This window comes from Excalfactoria chinensis, chromosome 7, assembly GCF_039878825.1.
Source record: "Excalfactoria chinensis isolate bCotChi1 chromosome 7, bCotChi1.hap2, whole genome shotgun sequence".
NCBI classification, from domain to species: Eukaryota; Metazoa; Chordata; class Aves; order Galliformes; family Phasianidae; genus Excalfactoria; species Excalfactoria chinensis.
In genome coordinates, this window is record NC_092831.1 from 33,766,115 (window position 1) to 33,781,680 (window position 15,566).

Here is a 15,566-nt window from a genome sequence, read left to right on the forward strand (position 1 = left end):
GAGGTGGGATAGGAAACAGAACAGCACTCCCTAAGAGCTCTTTAATGCAAATACCTGCACAAAAGGAGAAAAGTTTTGGTGATATGGTGAGAGAAAAAGTCTTTTGCAATGACTCTTCATCAGCAGCCCCCAGACAAAGAACAACTGGTGAAGAGACCTGCCATGATTCTGGGCACAGCAGCAGGTCACAACAACCGTGACAGAATGCAAAGGAAAACTATATCAAGGCTCAGTGAATCTGTCCGCAGCACTCACAGCTCTGAGAGTGCTGGTTAAACACCACACTTCGGTGCCTCAGATTCTCCACATGTACGTGCTTATAAGCTTATCACAACCCCACATACATTCTTGGAATTCAAACTGAAAACAAGACACGATCCAAATGCAGTGCTGTAATGTTTCAGCAATCAACATCTCCCAGTAATTTCAGAGAATATCACGGAATCTTTTGTTTTGGAAGGGACCTTCATAGCCCACCCAGCCCCAAACCCTGCTATGGGCAGGGACACCTTCAAGCAGACCAGGCTGCCCAAAGCCCCATCCAGCCTGGCCTTAAGCCATAGATGGGGCAGCCACAGCTTCTCTGGGCAGCCTGTGCTCAAGATATTTTCCATTAGAAATGGAATGAAAACAATAAAAAAATCAACAGGTCTGCAACATAAGCAGAACCACACACTGTAAAACAGAAATGTGGCCTACTAGGAAATATTGCTTTGAATTAGTTCTATTTATAGTAATACGCCTTCCCACAGGTACTTAATTCTGAAAACATGACACAGGGAGTGATTCAAAGCAATTAACATGCTGCAAATGTAACATATACAAACAAATACAATCTGGTGGAACACAGTTGGTTTTGCCACGTTTTTGCTATTTGTAATAACGATAAAAAGCCAGTATTTTAATCTGTGATTTTCTAAGTGCGTACTTCTGTTTTACCTGGAACAGAAACCATCAGTGATCAACAGGAAGGGCAATCACAAGACACAACATTTTTGTTGCCTCTTTACAGTGGCCAGAACTCCAAAGATACTCTTTAAGTTGTTACATGCAGAAGAAAAGCAAGTCTGCAAGTAAATGCTATTTAATTTCATTCTGCCAAAATGACAAGGCATCTTCCTCCTGCCTATGGATGATGTGGCTACTCTAGCTGGAAACTACCCATCATATACATTGGAGAGCCTACAAATGTGTAAGTTAAACCTACAAAATACATAGGTAATGTTCAAGATACCGCATGTCAGGCTTTGCACATTATCTACCACGTGCTCACCTGTGACTAAGGGAGTTTGTGCAGTTGGCTGCTCCAGTAAGACCATGTGCTGCAGAAGAGGGTTGTGTGTGGTTCCCCCATCTCTTTCCAACGTTGTAGTGCTCAAGTAGGGAGTGAGGTGGGTGCCAGGAAATAAAGAGATCCGCTGCTGCAAGGCTGGGATAGCAAGTCTCTCAGCATCCCGCTGCGCTGATCCTCCCTGCAAACACCCAGGCGATGTCAGGGTGGGTTAAGGGAGAAATCAAGCACCAGTTCAAAGCCCGCGTTCCCCATCACTTACACTGGAAGGGCCGGTGGCAGGCAGTCCTAGTGTGATGTTGGGCAAAGAAGGAGACGTGTAGAGTGGAAGCTGCGTTACGGAGCCTTCGCGATTCACCAGTCGGTGAGCCAGGCTGGTCTGCAAACAAAAGGAAGAACGCTGTCCCAGTGAGACTGCACCACCGATCAGAGACGGAGGGCACTGCACAGCGCCTGTGAGGGCCCAACAGGAGAGTACAGAGCAGGAAACTTCACTTCTGACATTGGGAATACTGAAAGAGGGAGGTAAGCTGTGCTTCAAGACCCAGCCTTACTCCTCTTTCCATAGAGTTTGCCCTTTTAAAGCAAAAACAGATTACCGTAACAATAAGAAAGGCATTACTCCAGTGGTTGTTTTCTTTAGCAAATCACAAACAATTTACCCTATTTACCAGCATGCTTTAGCTGAAATCAGACTTCAAAATTTCATCAAAAGGTCTTTTTATGTTTCCATTCCCAGATTTTCAGGCTGAAATGTGAGATTTACAGAATTACCTTGTGGCCATTTAAAGCAGGAACACTTAAGTAAAAACACCTAATTACAAAATGAGATTGATTTGAAACACTTGGTAGAAAGCCCATTATAAAAATTACATTATTTTAAAGTGCCTGATTTTTCTACTAAGAAACAAGTGTTCCGTTCACTTAAATCACCTTCAGTAAAACTTAAATAAGCAGCTTAAATAAACAAGTTAAATCAAACAGCACTTAGATTTCAGGAAGATTTGCTATGGAATTTCTATTGTTTTAACTCTGTTGCTGCTGTGGATAAGGTAGTGATAATGGTTAATCTAGTATGTTACAATGACATACATTATTCCCATAGCATAAGAGAACTGGATAACGGATTTGTACATTTCAGACCTAAACAGTTATGTGAGGAAATGGGACTTGGCAGGTTACTTCCTTGATTGCAAGGCTGGGCCAGCTCTGGGTAACAAAAAACCTGTTTTTCCCCTCAAAAGGTGAGTAACATCACTACAGCAACTACGGGGGGGGGGGGGGGGGGGGGGGTGTGTGTGAAAAAAAGGGCACTAAAATAAGAAAAAATACTGAAAAATGAATAGCACACAGCAAACTCAACTAATGCACAGCAACCTTCAGAATCAATCCTGCCTCCTTGGTTCACAGTGAACCTGGTGGGCCAGTTGATGTCTCTAACAGGAGAACCTAACTCTGTGAGCTGCTATGATAGCCATGGAGGAAGAGCAAACCTGCCCATGACTGCATGAGTCACCCTTACAGGACACGACCTGCAGCTCGTGGTCCCAGCACCCAACCAGGTCTGAATTCCATACATCCAGCAAAGCTGCTTAACTTTCATACGATACCATGCGAAATTTCATCTGCTGAGTGAATTTTTTATTTCCCTTTGTCTTATTGTGCCTTCATTAACGTCAGTCAAGCTTATGGGAAATATATTAAACAGTAAATCTGCTTTTAAGATCTCGGTTACAAATTTGCTGCCACAAAGGAGGAAATTGGAAAAGAGCATTTTGCTGCTGAATGGTACCTGCTAAGGGCGTATGATTGTGCATACCCACACACTCCTCTTTCCTAGTAATTCTGAGCACTACTGGCAATTTTCCTTTAATTTAAATAACACAAAATGTTATCGCGCCACATTGAGAGCAAGATAGTTATTGCCAGCAGAGTAATGAAATATTTTACTGATACCGTAAACGAAATCAACCAACATCCATTTTCTCTTTGAACCATCGACAAAGTGGAGTTGTGCCTCAAACCATCTCCTGGGGATTTGTTTCGAAAACAATGATGAGAAAAACACTATAAGCGTTAAGATATTTAGCAGCATTATCATCGCTTTAAATACACAAATCCCATCTCTGGATTGTACACAAACACTGTTAGAATTGCACAGAAGAGAGCAATTTCAGCATGCACAATTTTCCCCTGTGATCGAGTACTTTTCATAGGCTGCTACCAGCCTACAACGGCAATGAATCTCACGTACCTTTCCAAGGCAGAAAAAAACCTTCAGACCTAAAAAACGTTGTTTAAAAATAGGCACTGTCTATTTTAAAGGAGGCAAAGAGCTCAAGTCTTTCTATTGGGAAGGCAAGCACTTGAACTTCAGTGATGAAGTCCAGCACCACATTCCAACACACCTGAAATGGTCGAAGAGGTGAGCTAGCAAACTAACAAGCAGAGGGACACGTTGCTCACTTAAAACTAGGAAGTAAAGGTAAGCATAAAACAGAAAGTTGCCAACACTGATGTTTCAGAGGCAATCAATATTCTACACAAAAGTGGGAACATAATGCAAGCCTGGTCAACTGGTATCAAATAAATCTAAAGCTCCTGGGTTGCTAGGGAATACTTCTTGCACCAAAGAGGATTCGAAAGAAACCAAAACCCTGCCACATCCAGTTCTTCCCAAATAAACCTCTCTAGGGAAAAGGATCAGCTACTTTCACGCTACACAGAATGCGGAGCCATTTTCCCCCTAGAATGATGCAAGGAACTTGGACATTTAGCTAAGCCGTTCCAGTAGGCCTGAAATGCTGGGAGAACAATTTGTGCGATGGCTTATCGACGTCCTGCTTGCCATCACACAGTGATTTATACTCTATTCTGTTCTATGATGGCAGTGATCCAATACACTTTATGCAGTCCTGGACAGCTTTAACATTAAAACTGCACAATCGTTTGTGTGTTATATATCCATTATTTTCCCCCCGAAAATAGGAAAAGGTGAAAACACTCCATGTATTCTCTTCAGGGAGATCACAACTACATTTTCTTCCTGCTTTTTGTATAAGAAAATGGTATGTGACGTGTTGTTCTTTCTAAAAGTTTAGCTCAAGGTGCTTCCTCCCTCGCATGCAGAGGTGTTGCTGTGAATTAGCCACTGTAATACAGCTGCAAAAAGAGGTGAAGGGAAGGTGGTGGCCTTGATGCTCAGAGGCTTGCAGTTTGCTAAGTATAGATAAGCCTGACAGCTCCTGCATCAGCAAAGCTGGTAGGTGAGCATACATCCTCCTGGGGCTAACAGCTACATACCTAGGAAGTGCCTGCAGTTCAGCCAGCCTTCAGTTCTGCAAACCCAACCAACAACCCCACAGTCCCAGTAATGTGACAGAGCCACCCTGGTTTTCCAAGTCTTGAACTGAGGGCCAGTTAACATGGTCTACACCCCATAATAAGCCTTTAGGAAAAGGTGGGCTTTGGTAACACTGAACACAGTGCTGTGTTGAATCCACCCCTTCTATCCAGCCCAACACCCTGCCCCTGACAGCCATAGTAGATGCCTCAAGCGACAGTGGAAGCTTATGGGATTGCAAACCTCAGCAAATGGTATGTGGGAACACGCTTTCAACCCTAAACGGGGAGGAAAAAGTTAAATCTGTTTGATCCAGTTCTGCTTTGGCCATACTCATAGTAACCCACTGTGCACAAGTTCACCCTATACACAATATATGAGAACAGATGCCCAATATATTACAACCCTTGTGCTTGACCAGGAAATGCTCTTCATGTTTTACCTTGTCAAATCACTCTATTTTTACTCTCCACTCACAATAAAACCAGCACGAGTTACCACAAGCAGATTCTGAGCTGGTTCAAACTGGATTTAATAAACAGGTAATGCATCCTGTCAGCCCTGCCTGAGAGGTAATTCCCCAAGTCTGCTCCAAGTCATGATCTGGGGTTTGCAACATGCCACACACCCGCCTGTGTGCCCCAACACCTAAATCTCTGTGCGATCTGATTAGAAACCCAAGTGTTAAACTCAGAGAAAGGAAGGGCTCTGTACCTCTGCTTGAATACTCGTGACTGATCCTGTAATTCCATTCTCAGCGCTTATGTTATTGGAGCTGTTGTTTGGAGAGCTGGGACCAGATCCAGGAGCACTGTTGCATGCAGAGTCTAAAACACATCCAAAACCAACTTTTAGCGTGACAAACAATCTCTGAGATGATATTTAGACAGATAACAATCCCTCGAGTTTTGTTTTGGAGGAAGGCAACCCTTCTCCCCACCTCCTCCTTACGTTTTCACAGGGCTCTTAAAACACTGATACACGCTTTCAAATGGCCTCTCCAAGCACCTACTTACCTTGTTTGTATATTCTCCTCACGGGGATTTCTCTTTAAAAGAGTATTAATGACCTCAAATACAATTGGAAGACGACAGAAGACACGGAAAGCTTGCAGAGGCCAAACTGCAGTCACGTCGGATTGTTCTGCATCATTTTTCCACAGTGTTTCTTTGAACCTCATTTGCCCACAGTCTCAACCCAACTCCCTGTCGCCACTAACAGTGCTGGACTACACACTTGTCTCAAAGGGAACCATTTCAGAATGGATGTTTCACAGTAAGTCAGGTGAAACCCCACTGCATCCAAGAGAGACTAAACCCACTTCAGGATATTGCCTTTTTTTTTTGGCAAGTCTTTTCCATTCTGAGAACAAACCACTTTCTCATTGGAAGACCCAAAGCAGAATTGATGCCCCTGGATAATTCTGTTAGCACCAGGACTTGCAGAAAATCCTCTCACCTCGCTATGTTTTATCAACACACTCCCTGTGAACTCGTCAGCCAGAACCACAGAGATGGCCAGCTTGAAATCAAAGCCTCCCCATTAATTATGGAGAAATAACAACAAACAAAAACAGCGTATGGAATTGCAACAGCCAGCAAACTTCCCTCCTCAGGTCTCCCACCCTGTGCATGGCACAGCTTTCAGTGTTTCTCCTTTTGTTTTTTTAAAGTAAATAACATTAAAACACTTTTCTTTTTCCCTGAGCTTTCCTTCACCCTCAGGCACAGGATTTGCCCAACATCAGAAGAATCTCCCAGCAGCTGCAAGGGTTCAGGCTGCAGCAGTCTCATAACCGCTCCAGGATGCCCCCAGGAGAAATAAAAGCCAACTGTTTCAACTTGGAGGATTTCTTAACTACTTTTAGTGGCCATTATTCTGTATATATTGCTATTTTGATCGCTGCAAGGACCTCCGACAGGTTATCAGAGATGTCTGCTTGGCTTTCTTTTTCTCTCTGCATTTAGCAGGATTCCTCATTATCAAGAGCTCAGCAATGAGTAAACTCAAAATGAGAACCTGACACTGAACTTCTCTATGAAAAAGCATTCTGACTGCATGCAGAGCAGCCTTTTGGTGGGGTTTTTATTGGCACCACGTCATTACCAACAGTAGATTTCATGTATGCTACCTAGATGGTAGGCAAACTACTCCATTCCAACTTTGACTCTATGAAGATCTATTCTTCAAGAATTAAAAGTGATTTCTTATCCTTGTGGAGGGACTGTTAAAGGTTATGTTACAATCCGAAGTCTGCTCTCACCATAACTGCTCCAGCAGACATTCAAACCCTCTTCATTCACACCTGTGCATCCATAGCCAGCACCAAGCACAGCTCTGCTCCTGCTCAGCTTTGCTCTGATATTTCTCTAGGTAGACTCAAGGCTGCCTTCCAGAACCAGGTCTGTGCCCAGAGAGAAGCAGGAGCTTCCACCACTGTATCTGAAGGCATTATTTGGATCACACAGTCAGACATTAGGGCCTGATTTATCCTAAAAGCCATGTGACATCTAGCAAGATATGAGGAGAGAGGTAAATTCAGTTTTCAGATCTGATATAAATTATACATAGCTCTTGAAATCCATTTCCTTTCCAAGCTGAGAGGTACAGACACAGAGCAGCACACAGCTGCCCCAGGATCTCCTGAAACCTAAAGAGAGCTCACTTGGAGTTTGGGTGAGTCACGATAACACGCCTTAAAATCCAGACGAAAGAGAAAGCAGTCACACAGTGGTACTTACACAGAGGCATCCCTAGATGGTGCTAAGAATTAACTTTATGGTGATCTATCCAAACCAGTTTACTCAGAGCCGTCCTTACAAATTTCGCTCCCAGAAGAACACTATTTTTCAACAAGGAACTGTAAATATCTAGTCAAAAATACCAGCTATATGTATTAAATAAAAATGCCTTAAAATAAAGCTGGAACATAATTACTTAACAAGGAAAAATGGCAATCTTCCCAAGGCCAAAAACATCCCAGGGTTGTAAAGCATTTACTGCTGGAGAAAGAGAGCTACAAGTTACGGCCTCCCCATGGATATTAGGAGAATCACCTTTGAGACATTTTATTGCTCAACCACCAGTTGCTGAAGATCAGAGAAATGCTCAGGAAAAGAAAAACAGCAGTCCTGTGTCACATCTGTATCTGCCTACATATATCTTAAATGTAGCTCAAAAAAAGGGGTCACTGTGTCGGCAGTGCTGTCTCTGCAGATGGGTACCTGAGGACTTGCGTTGCTGGTGCACACCTGCATCACCCACTAGTGAACTATTACAGAATCACAGAATGGCTTGGTTTGGAGGGGACCCCAAAGCCCACCCAGCCCCAGACCCTGCTATGGGCAGGGACAGCTTCAAGCAGACCAGGCTGCCCATAGCCCCATCCAGCCTGGCCTTGAGCACTGCCAGGGATGGGGCAGCCACAGCTTCTCTGGGCAGCCTGTTCCAGGGTCTCACCACCCTCACTGTGAAGAATCTCTTCCTAACGCCTAATTTAAATCTCCCCTCTTTTCAGTTAAAACCTTTTGCCATATTGCTATACTCTTCTCCAACATTAAGAGCCACACGAGATCCAGATGCAAGAACTGCTTTTGGAAAGGGACTCTTCAGTGTGTTTGCACCTTTTGTTGTTGGCCCAACATACCTGTGACATCTAGCGGGCGCTTCTTCAGAGCAGTGACCACTGGGCCATCCTTCCTGCGCAACAGGGGGCTGCTCCGTCTTTCAGCAACTTTTTGCTTTAGTCTGGATCGTAATTTCAGGTTGGGTTCGGATGCTGAACAAAAGAAGGAAAAGCAAAGAGCGTTTTAGTGTTATTTCAGTAGCTGGGTTACTCGGTGCAAAAGCTAGATTACAGCTCGGCATTGGCAAAGCCTAAACAAAAATAGTCATTTCATACCGTGTATGTGGAGCAACGACTTCTAAATATAATGAATGGTTTCGAGCCTATGCAGTATCTGAATTCACTGATAATGAAAGTCAGTACTGTCTTAATTAAAAATAATAACCATCCTTCAGCATTGTCTCCCCAGTGCCTAACAATCTGCTGTGAACTCATTTGGACCAGACCGGAGAGCACCAATTCACTTCCCCAGTTTCTTGTTTCTCTCAACTTTCTCCCAGGCCAGAGGTGGAACCTAACTTAACGAGATCTAAAAATCAACACAGGGATAGGTGAGACAGCTGAGATGTTGCTGCTTGGTCAGCAGGTAGCAACACTGTGGGGCTGGGAGGCTGCCTGCCATGGCTTGGTGCAATGGGCAGCCCCACACCCTTGGAGTCATCAGACCACGATGTGAGCTGGCCCTGGGAGGGACACCAGAAGAGATGGAAGGTAGAAAACACAAATCAAATCCCACAACAAAACACACAAACATTTCCTCAGCACTTCAGCTGCCCCAGAGCAACTCAACTCAACTGGGATGCAATGAGCACCAGCAGCAACTGGGGAAGAAGGGCATGGGAGTGCGGCCAGTGGCAAAGCCAAGGGCAGGGAGGAGGAGGTTTATTTATTTGGGGAGATACTCGATTACATCACCTCGGCCACAGAGTTAGACTGTATCTAGAAAACACATCAAATACTTTGAAAATTCAGGGCTGCGCAGAGTGGGTGTGCATCTATTTGCTGAGACCACAGTCTGACTTGCTTTGTGAGCATCACACAGCTGAAATATCCTCTTAAATAAATACTTCTGTGCCCAAATCCCGGGATTTCATTTCTCTAGAAGACAAAGCAGAACTGCTGGGATCCCCTAATACCTCTGGGTTAATGGCAACTGGCAACACCAAACACGTTTGTACTGCGCAGCTTATCGAGTTCTTACAAAGGTAATGAAGCCTTAAGTCAAGATTCCTCCTGCGAGATGATTTTCTCTGTAAACTTTGCAATCTCTCGAGTATATACAAAATATCTGCTCTTGTGCTTGAGGGCTCCTGACAGTTATGAGATTTGTGAACTGGCCCAATCTTTTCCATTCCTCAATCTCTTAACAACTAGGCAGCTTAATCCCTTTGAACCGGCAAATCCTGTGCTCTTGCCATTAACTACCAACGCGCTCAGCTCCCTGCACTCCGAGGCCAATAATCTGCATTTCTTTAGAAGCCTTCAAATGGGGTTTACAAACTGATTTGAATTAACTGAGTCTGGCTACGGATCTATTTCCCTACAATTGGCTTTGACCACCAGGTCATGTAAAAGATCAAGACCAACCATGTTAATTGCAGGGCTCAAAAATCAGAAGCTGATGAATTCAAGATCAAATGCTTTAAGTTAAGCCATCAAAACAGCTCTTTGATGAAACTTTGGGAAGGGGAAAAGAAGAGCTTTTCATGACTGCCTGGGACAGAAAAATGCCAGTGAGAGATAAAGGAAGCACTAAAAAAAGTGTCACTCATCAAGATGATGCTTAAAATGCAACATGAAGTGCGTTAGCAAAGGAGAGAATCATCTTATAGGACATTTGCATATAAAATGGCAGGGGGCTGAATGCAAATGTGTCATTTGCTTGGAGAACAAAATTAGAGAAGTGGACTAGATAAAGTACAAGTGAGCACTCCGAATATAGTTCCTGTCTGAAATTCTCTTTAAGGCTGGAGTTGGCCTTTGTACTTTTAAAGTTGTCTTTGGACATGAAAGAGTTCAGTATCTCAGTAAACCTGCTTTAGAGTTGTTGCATGTATCGTTGAGTAGTAACCATCGAGACGCTACTATCAAGATCTCAAAGAATAAATGGGAACGTGTCACGGCTAGATGCTGATCCATTCCGTTTCAGACACATTTGCACTGCCAGCTATTAAATGAAATATAAGCCTGCGCCACAGCTGTTGCAAGGATCTATCTTCTGACAAAGAAAAACATGACAATATAAACTGTACTTCGGCGTAAATTTCATTCACACACGATTTATATTGTGAGTGGCATTCATCTGACGTACATCTTCTGGTGGGAACAGATGAATAATTGTATGGTTCTCAGCACAGAGAATGAATGGATTGGAAACACCTTGCAAGACGTCAGGGAGGACAGATCTGGGGATCACAGTTTACCTCGCGCTATCAGATATGTTCCTTGCATACAGCCACAACATAAAACCCATCCACGGAGAAGGAAGGGAACAAACACACACAGTTACAAATCTGAAAGAGAAAAGTTATGGCCAAAATACTCATGCTTTGCTCCCCCAGATGGAGGATCAAGTTTTGAAACACAAACTCTCTACTTCAGAACCACACTTGTTTAGTTACACACCCTGCCATTGTTCCGTGATAGAACTGCGAGTTTTTCTCCCAAATATAATCCCAAATCTAACATGTCATCAAGACCTCAGAGAGCATAATCCCTACGTGCCTTTAATTGGGTGTTATACAACCCAAAGCGGTGGGAATTAAGACTCAGCACCAGCAGTGCAGAACAGCCTTCAGTTCAAAGAATGGACATCTATCACATTTCATAATTAAAGACAAAGTTTTCAAGAGGCTTTTCCAAGAGTCAGAAGAGTAACTTCAGCTTATACACATGGCTCCTAAACTACTACATGATAAAGGTTTTAAATCAGAGAGAGCCGTCCTTCAGAAGCACAGATTCTGAACTTAAGAGACATCTGAATTGGAGCAATTCTTATGATTGCATGCGTAGGGTTGTTAGGGTCAGGGTAGCATGGTTATGTTGTGGTTGGACTGGATATGACCTTTATAAAGTCTTTTCCAACCTGAGCAATTCTATGACACACAACTACCGATACCAGTTCGGCAAGTTCCATTTTCACTCAATAACCCCAGTTCCACTGAAAAACTCTTGAGGCTTGTCCTGCCAGGCCTCGTGCCCAAAGTGTTGTTCCCAGTGACCGCAAACTAGCCTAACATGGAGAACTTTAAACTGAAACCCAAAACATGCTTGTCTTCTACAGCTTAAGGTGATGAAGTATTTTAAACAAACGTTGTGAATTTATTAGAAAATCAGTCTGGTTCCTGTTCAGCAGAGAAACGAAGCCCACGGCCAAGTCTGAGTCAGCTTCAGAGAAGCCAGTGGGATTTCTTAAGCAGTGACATACTTAATTTGGCCCATAATAGGGGGCTTATTCAAAGAATATTTTGTTTTTCTCTGAGTAAATTAATAACTAGAACTTAGGCCAAAAGCTTCCTTAGTTTTCACAGACTCAAACCCAAGTTACCCCTCTTTTACTTCATTTACTGCAGCAGAACTCGTGTAATCCAATTCTTCAACATTTATGTCATTCTCATTGTTTTCTTCCTGGAACTGTATCCACTAAGCTGCTGAACTAATCTGACATTAAGTCTATGCAAGTTAAAAACACAAAATTCTGGGCAGAGTTTGCCCTGTTCCCATTGCACATCTATGAATAAAGCAAACAATGCACCATGAAAACTCTAATTCCAGTCCTCGCATATCTTCATTTTAGGGGCTGGGGATTGAGAAATGCTATTATTCTTTGGTATTTTCTTTTTAAACCACATTCCAAGCCACAACAGTCAGTCAAAAGCCAACACAATTACCTTGTCACTTTCCTAGAGACCAGGTTACCCCATGGCTACACAAAGGAGGGGAACTGAGAAACCTGTCTGAAGCAGGCCTTCTGCACAACATAGAATCTTAATGAAGACAAATGATCTTTTGTTTAGGCAGGAGAGACCACAGGTTGTGCAATTGAGCTTCTTGCCTCTTCTCCCCAAAAATACCAGATCCTGCCTCAACTGGTCAGAAGGACCTGAGGAATGGCAAAATTCACCGGTATTCTGTATATATGTGGAAGGCTGTGTCCTTCAAATGAAAACTTACTGAAGCCTAACACTTGGCATTTCTTCATGCTGGAGTTTAGTAGTCTCAGCATCTAAGCAGGACAAAGGAGGCTTCACTGCCATTTGCCTGACTATACAACCATGCAGAAAGGCAGCCTCACTGAGTGCTGCAAAGGTTTCTAGTGTGAACAGCCAAAACTGGACTAGAAAAACAAGCTAGAAGTGCACCCTGGTTGTTTTAGCAGAGCTCCTGAGCAAGAAAAGGAGGTGTCCCCTCCTTTGGCTTCTAAACAAACCTCAGCACTGTGTAGGAGCCCATGGAGCACATTTCATAGCTGAATCCTCTATTATGCCAATGCGGCCGTCAGAAGAGATGGAAGGAATAAAGAGAGCATTTGCTGGTCCTCCAGCTGGTTCATTCTGTTCTCTGAAATGTCAGTGGTCTGATCTGAGGAGCTATTCTGCAGCATTACAGCGATAAGTGATTTTTGCCTTCATTAAGTTATTTTTGGATTCGGACTGACGTTCTCCATTTGGAGCAGAGCACGCTGTCTATGACAAGACAGAAGTCTCCACGCAGCAGAGAATGCCCGGGGAGGCAGGACCCCCAACCACACCGGCAGGGAGGACAGTGTGGGTGGAGAGCAATGCTACTTTCCAGCTCGAGCGATGCTCCTCACCATACAAAGCTCAAAGATTTCTCTAAATTACACTCCCACTTCACACCAGGATTTCAGCCTACTCTATTTTCCTCTAAACAATCTTTGTCACAAAACAAACCACTTAGAACGTTCCAAAATCAGAGCTCAGAGAGGTATTGTGCCTTCCTTGACAAATACACTATTTTAATTAGGGACTTTCCTTTTACCCTTTATTGTTTCTAAGTACGGGCTCAGAACAATTTCACCTGCTTAGCTGCAAACACCACTCCAACAGCCCTATGCTACCCAAAAGGGGAAGTCTAAGGAGCAGCTCCCAGTTTGCTGCTTTGCTTTGCTCCTGGAAGGAAGTCACTGCAGCCAAGAAGTGCACAAGCCAGGCCCTAACAACACTGAGCCACAAACTTCTCCTTGGAGAAGGGCTGTGAAGGTTAAGGACAGCCTGCCTTTACCACAAGCCCCAAGACACATTACTTGACCTATAACCAGTTCTCCTTTGTCTGTCATTTTGTCTGTCAAGAGACACTGCTGGGAACTGAGGTTGTTGTGTAGGATCCCTGTTTTTTCTCCTGGTCCCCAGCAAAAAGTAGCTGAAAGAGGGGCCTGTGACACTTCCCGGTTGTCGTTTCTCCCCAGCTACATGCCACACGCATGCACATGCTCATTTACTAACTAGCCAGGAAACTCAGAGACAGATACTTGCCAAAGATGTCCTTGTAAGTGCCCAGTCTGGCATTACTTTCAGACTGGCTTTGGAAATAGTGGAAATTCACACCCTGAGATGCTATTCCATGGTTCTACAGCGCAAACACGCTTGGGACCACAAGAATCCCTTGCCTCTCTGAGGTCACCATGCTCATCCAGATCATCACATCCCCAAAGCAGCCAGCAGTGAGGCTGAAGGCACAGCAAAAAGCAGCAGCCAGAGCCTTGGATTCTTCATGGAACATGGACAGTGGTTGCAGGGTCTGTGCCAAGCACACCAAGCAGCTGTCCCTTGCTCTTGATATTCAACAGCAGAAGCAAAGCCATGGAGAGAGCTGGGCCTGCTTCACAGCCTGCCTGGATGACTCCTGTGGATGCAGGCACGTTTATGCTTACAGCTTCGCAGAGCACCTTTTACGAGCTCTTTGAAGAAATGGGTTCTTTTTCCCACTTTGGTGTCGGGTTTAAATATAGGCACACAGACAGGGAGATGTTTTCAGTTCATGCATCCCAGAGAGCTGAACGCATGTTGGCCAGGCGAGTCTAGCAGGTGCTGTGCTTGGCAAAACCAGCCATTTCAGTGACAGCTAATTGAAATGCCGTGGCTTCCATTAGAAATCCTGATTAGCTGTCAAGTCCCAACGAATGTGAGGAATCCTCACCCCTTCGCAGAAGCCAGAAGGAAAGACGGTGTCTGATAGAACACGGCCAAACCCTGCATGGCATGTTAAAAAACAAGCAAAGAAAAAACCCCACGCCAGCAAAAGAAAAAGCATGTTAACAAGTTAAACGGTGCTCTTCAGTCTTTCACAAATCCCTGTGATGTAGGTCATTTCAGCTTTCTAATTAAGAGCATGTCAAGATCTTGTATATGGAAAAGGAAGCATGCATGTATGTAGTTAAGGAAACTACACAAATGGGGAAATAAGGAATCCTTGTCTTAAGTTATTTAAAGCAAAAGGAGAAAAGCATGAATGGCATCAGCCAAACTATTCTTAGTTCGGTTAAGGAAGGGAAAGCCACAAAGGGTTCAGCTAGAGAGAACTCAGTGAAACACACTCTGCAGCCAGCCTAAGCGCAAGTTCAGGCCATTGGTAACTGCACCGGCCAGAGCCTGGCAGCACAGCAACCTCACGCAGAACCCAAACGGCCAACAAACTGGGACATAACTTGGTAGAACAAACCAGAGAGGGTGGGATTTCAGGTGGCAGGATGCATTAGGAGCACGCTGCACGTGTTTGCTGTTTCACATGCTGAATGTTTCCAAGTACTCTTAAGACACTGCTCATGCACACACGTACTTTTACTCAAGAGAGCGTGGCCAGCTGACCACGTCCCTTATGCAACGTTCACACTTGAGTGTTCCACTACCAAGCGATCCCCAGGGGGTGCGCAGAGGGCTGGCATACACCGCCCCACTTTGCAATGCTTTAAACGATCGGAGCAAAGAAGGGCAGCTCTTTTAAACCCACTGCAATTACAGGTTCATTCTTTCTGAACAATTTCTCAGCATGCAGAACGTGCTGCCAACTTCAGAAACGTACCCTAGAAGAAATCACTCCTCCAAGCGCCTTCCTGCAGCGCCCCCAGTCCCCCCAGTCCCTAACAATGACACTGGATTGATGCCAGCCCTGCTAATCAGGACTGTGGTGTGATGGACTCTGTTATTTGAACTGCAAATATTTAATCTAATTTAATAAAATTGGACTACACGATATGGAGGTTTTAAATTACAAATACAAAGCCGGAGTTTTGACTGGTGCCAAAAATCTGAAAAGCTCGCTTGTAATAAAGAACTTTATTTAGGATG

General features: G+C 44.1%; 1 protein-coding gene across 8 annotated transcripts in view; it reads right to left on the bottom strand.

Annotated features, from left to right (window-relative positions):
• Window positions 1-15,566, bottom strand: part of HDAC4 (histone deacetylase 4) — a 194,254-nt gene that overhangs the window by 58,429 nt on the left and 120,259 nt on the right. For all 8 annotated transcript variants that reach the window (XM_072341105.1, XM_072341103.1, XM_072341104.1 and 5 more), the window contains 4 exons: window positions 8,281-8,412; window positions 5,349-5,461; window positions 1,554-1,670; window positions 1,274-1,472 (listed from right to left, as the gene is read on the bottom strand). In XM_072341105.1, coding sequence (XP_072197206.1) covers window positions 1,274-1,472; window positions 1,554-1,670; window positions 5,349-5,461; window positions 8,281-8,412 — 561 coding nt within the window. The remainder of the gene's footprint in view (window positions 1-1,273; window positions 1,473-1,553; window positions 1,671-5,348; window positions 5,462-8,280; window positions 8,413-15,566) is intronic.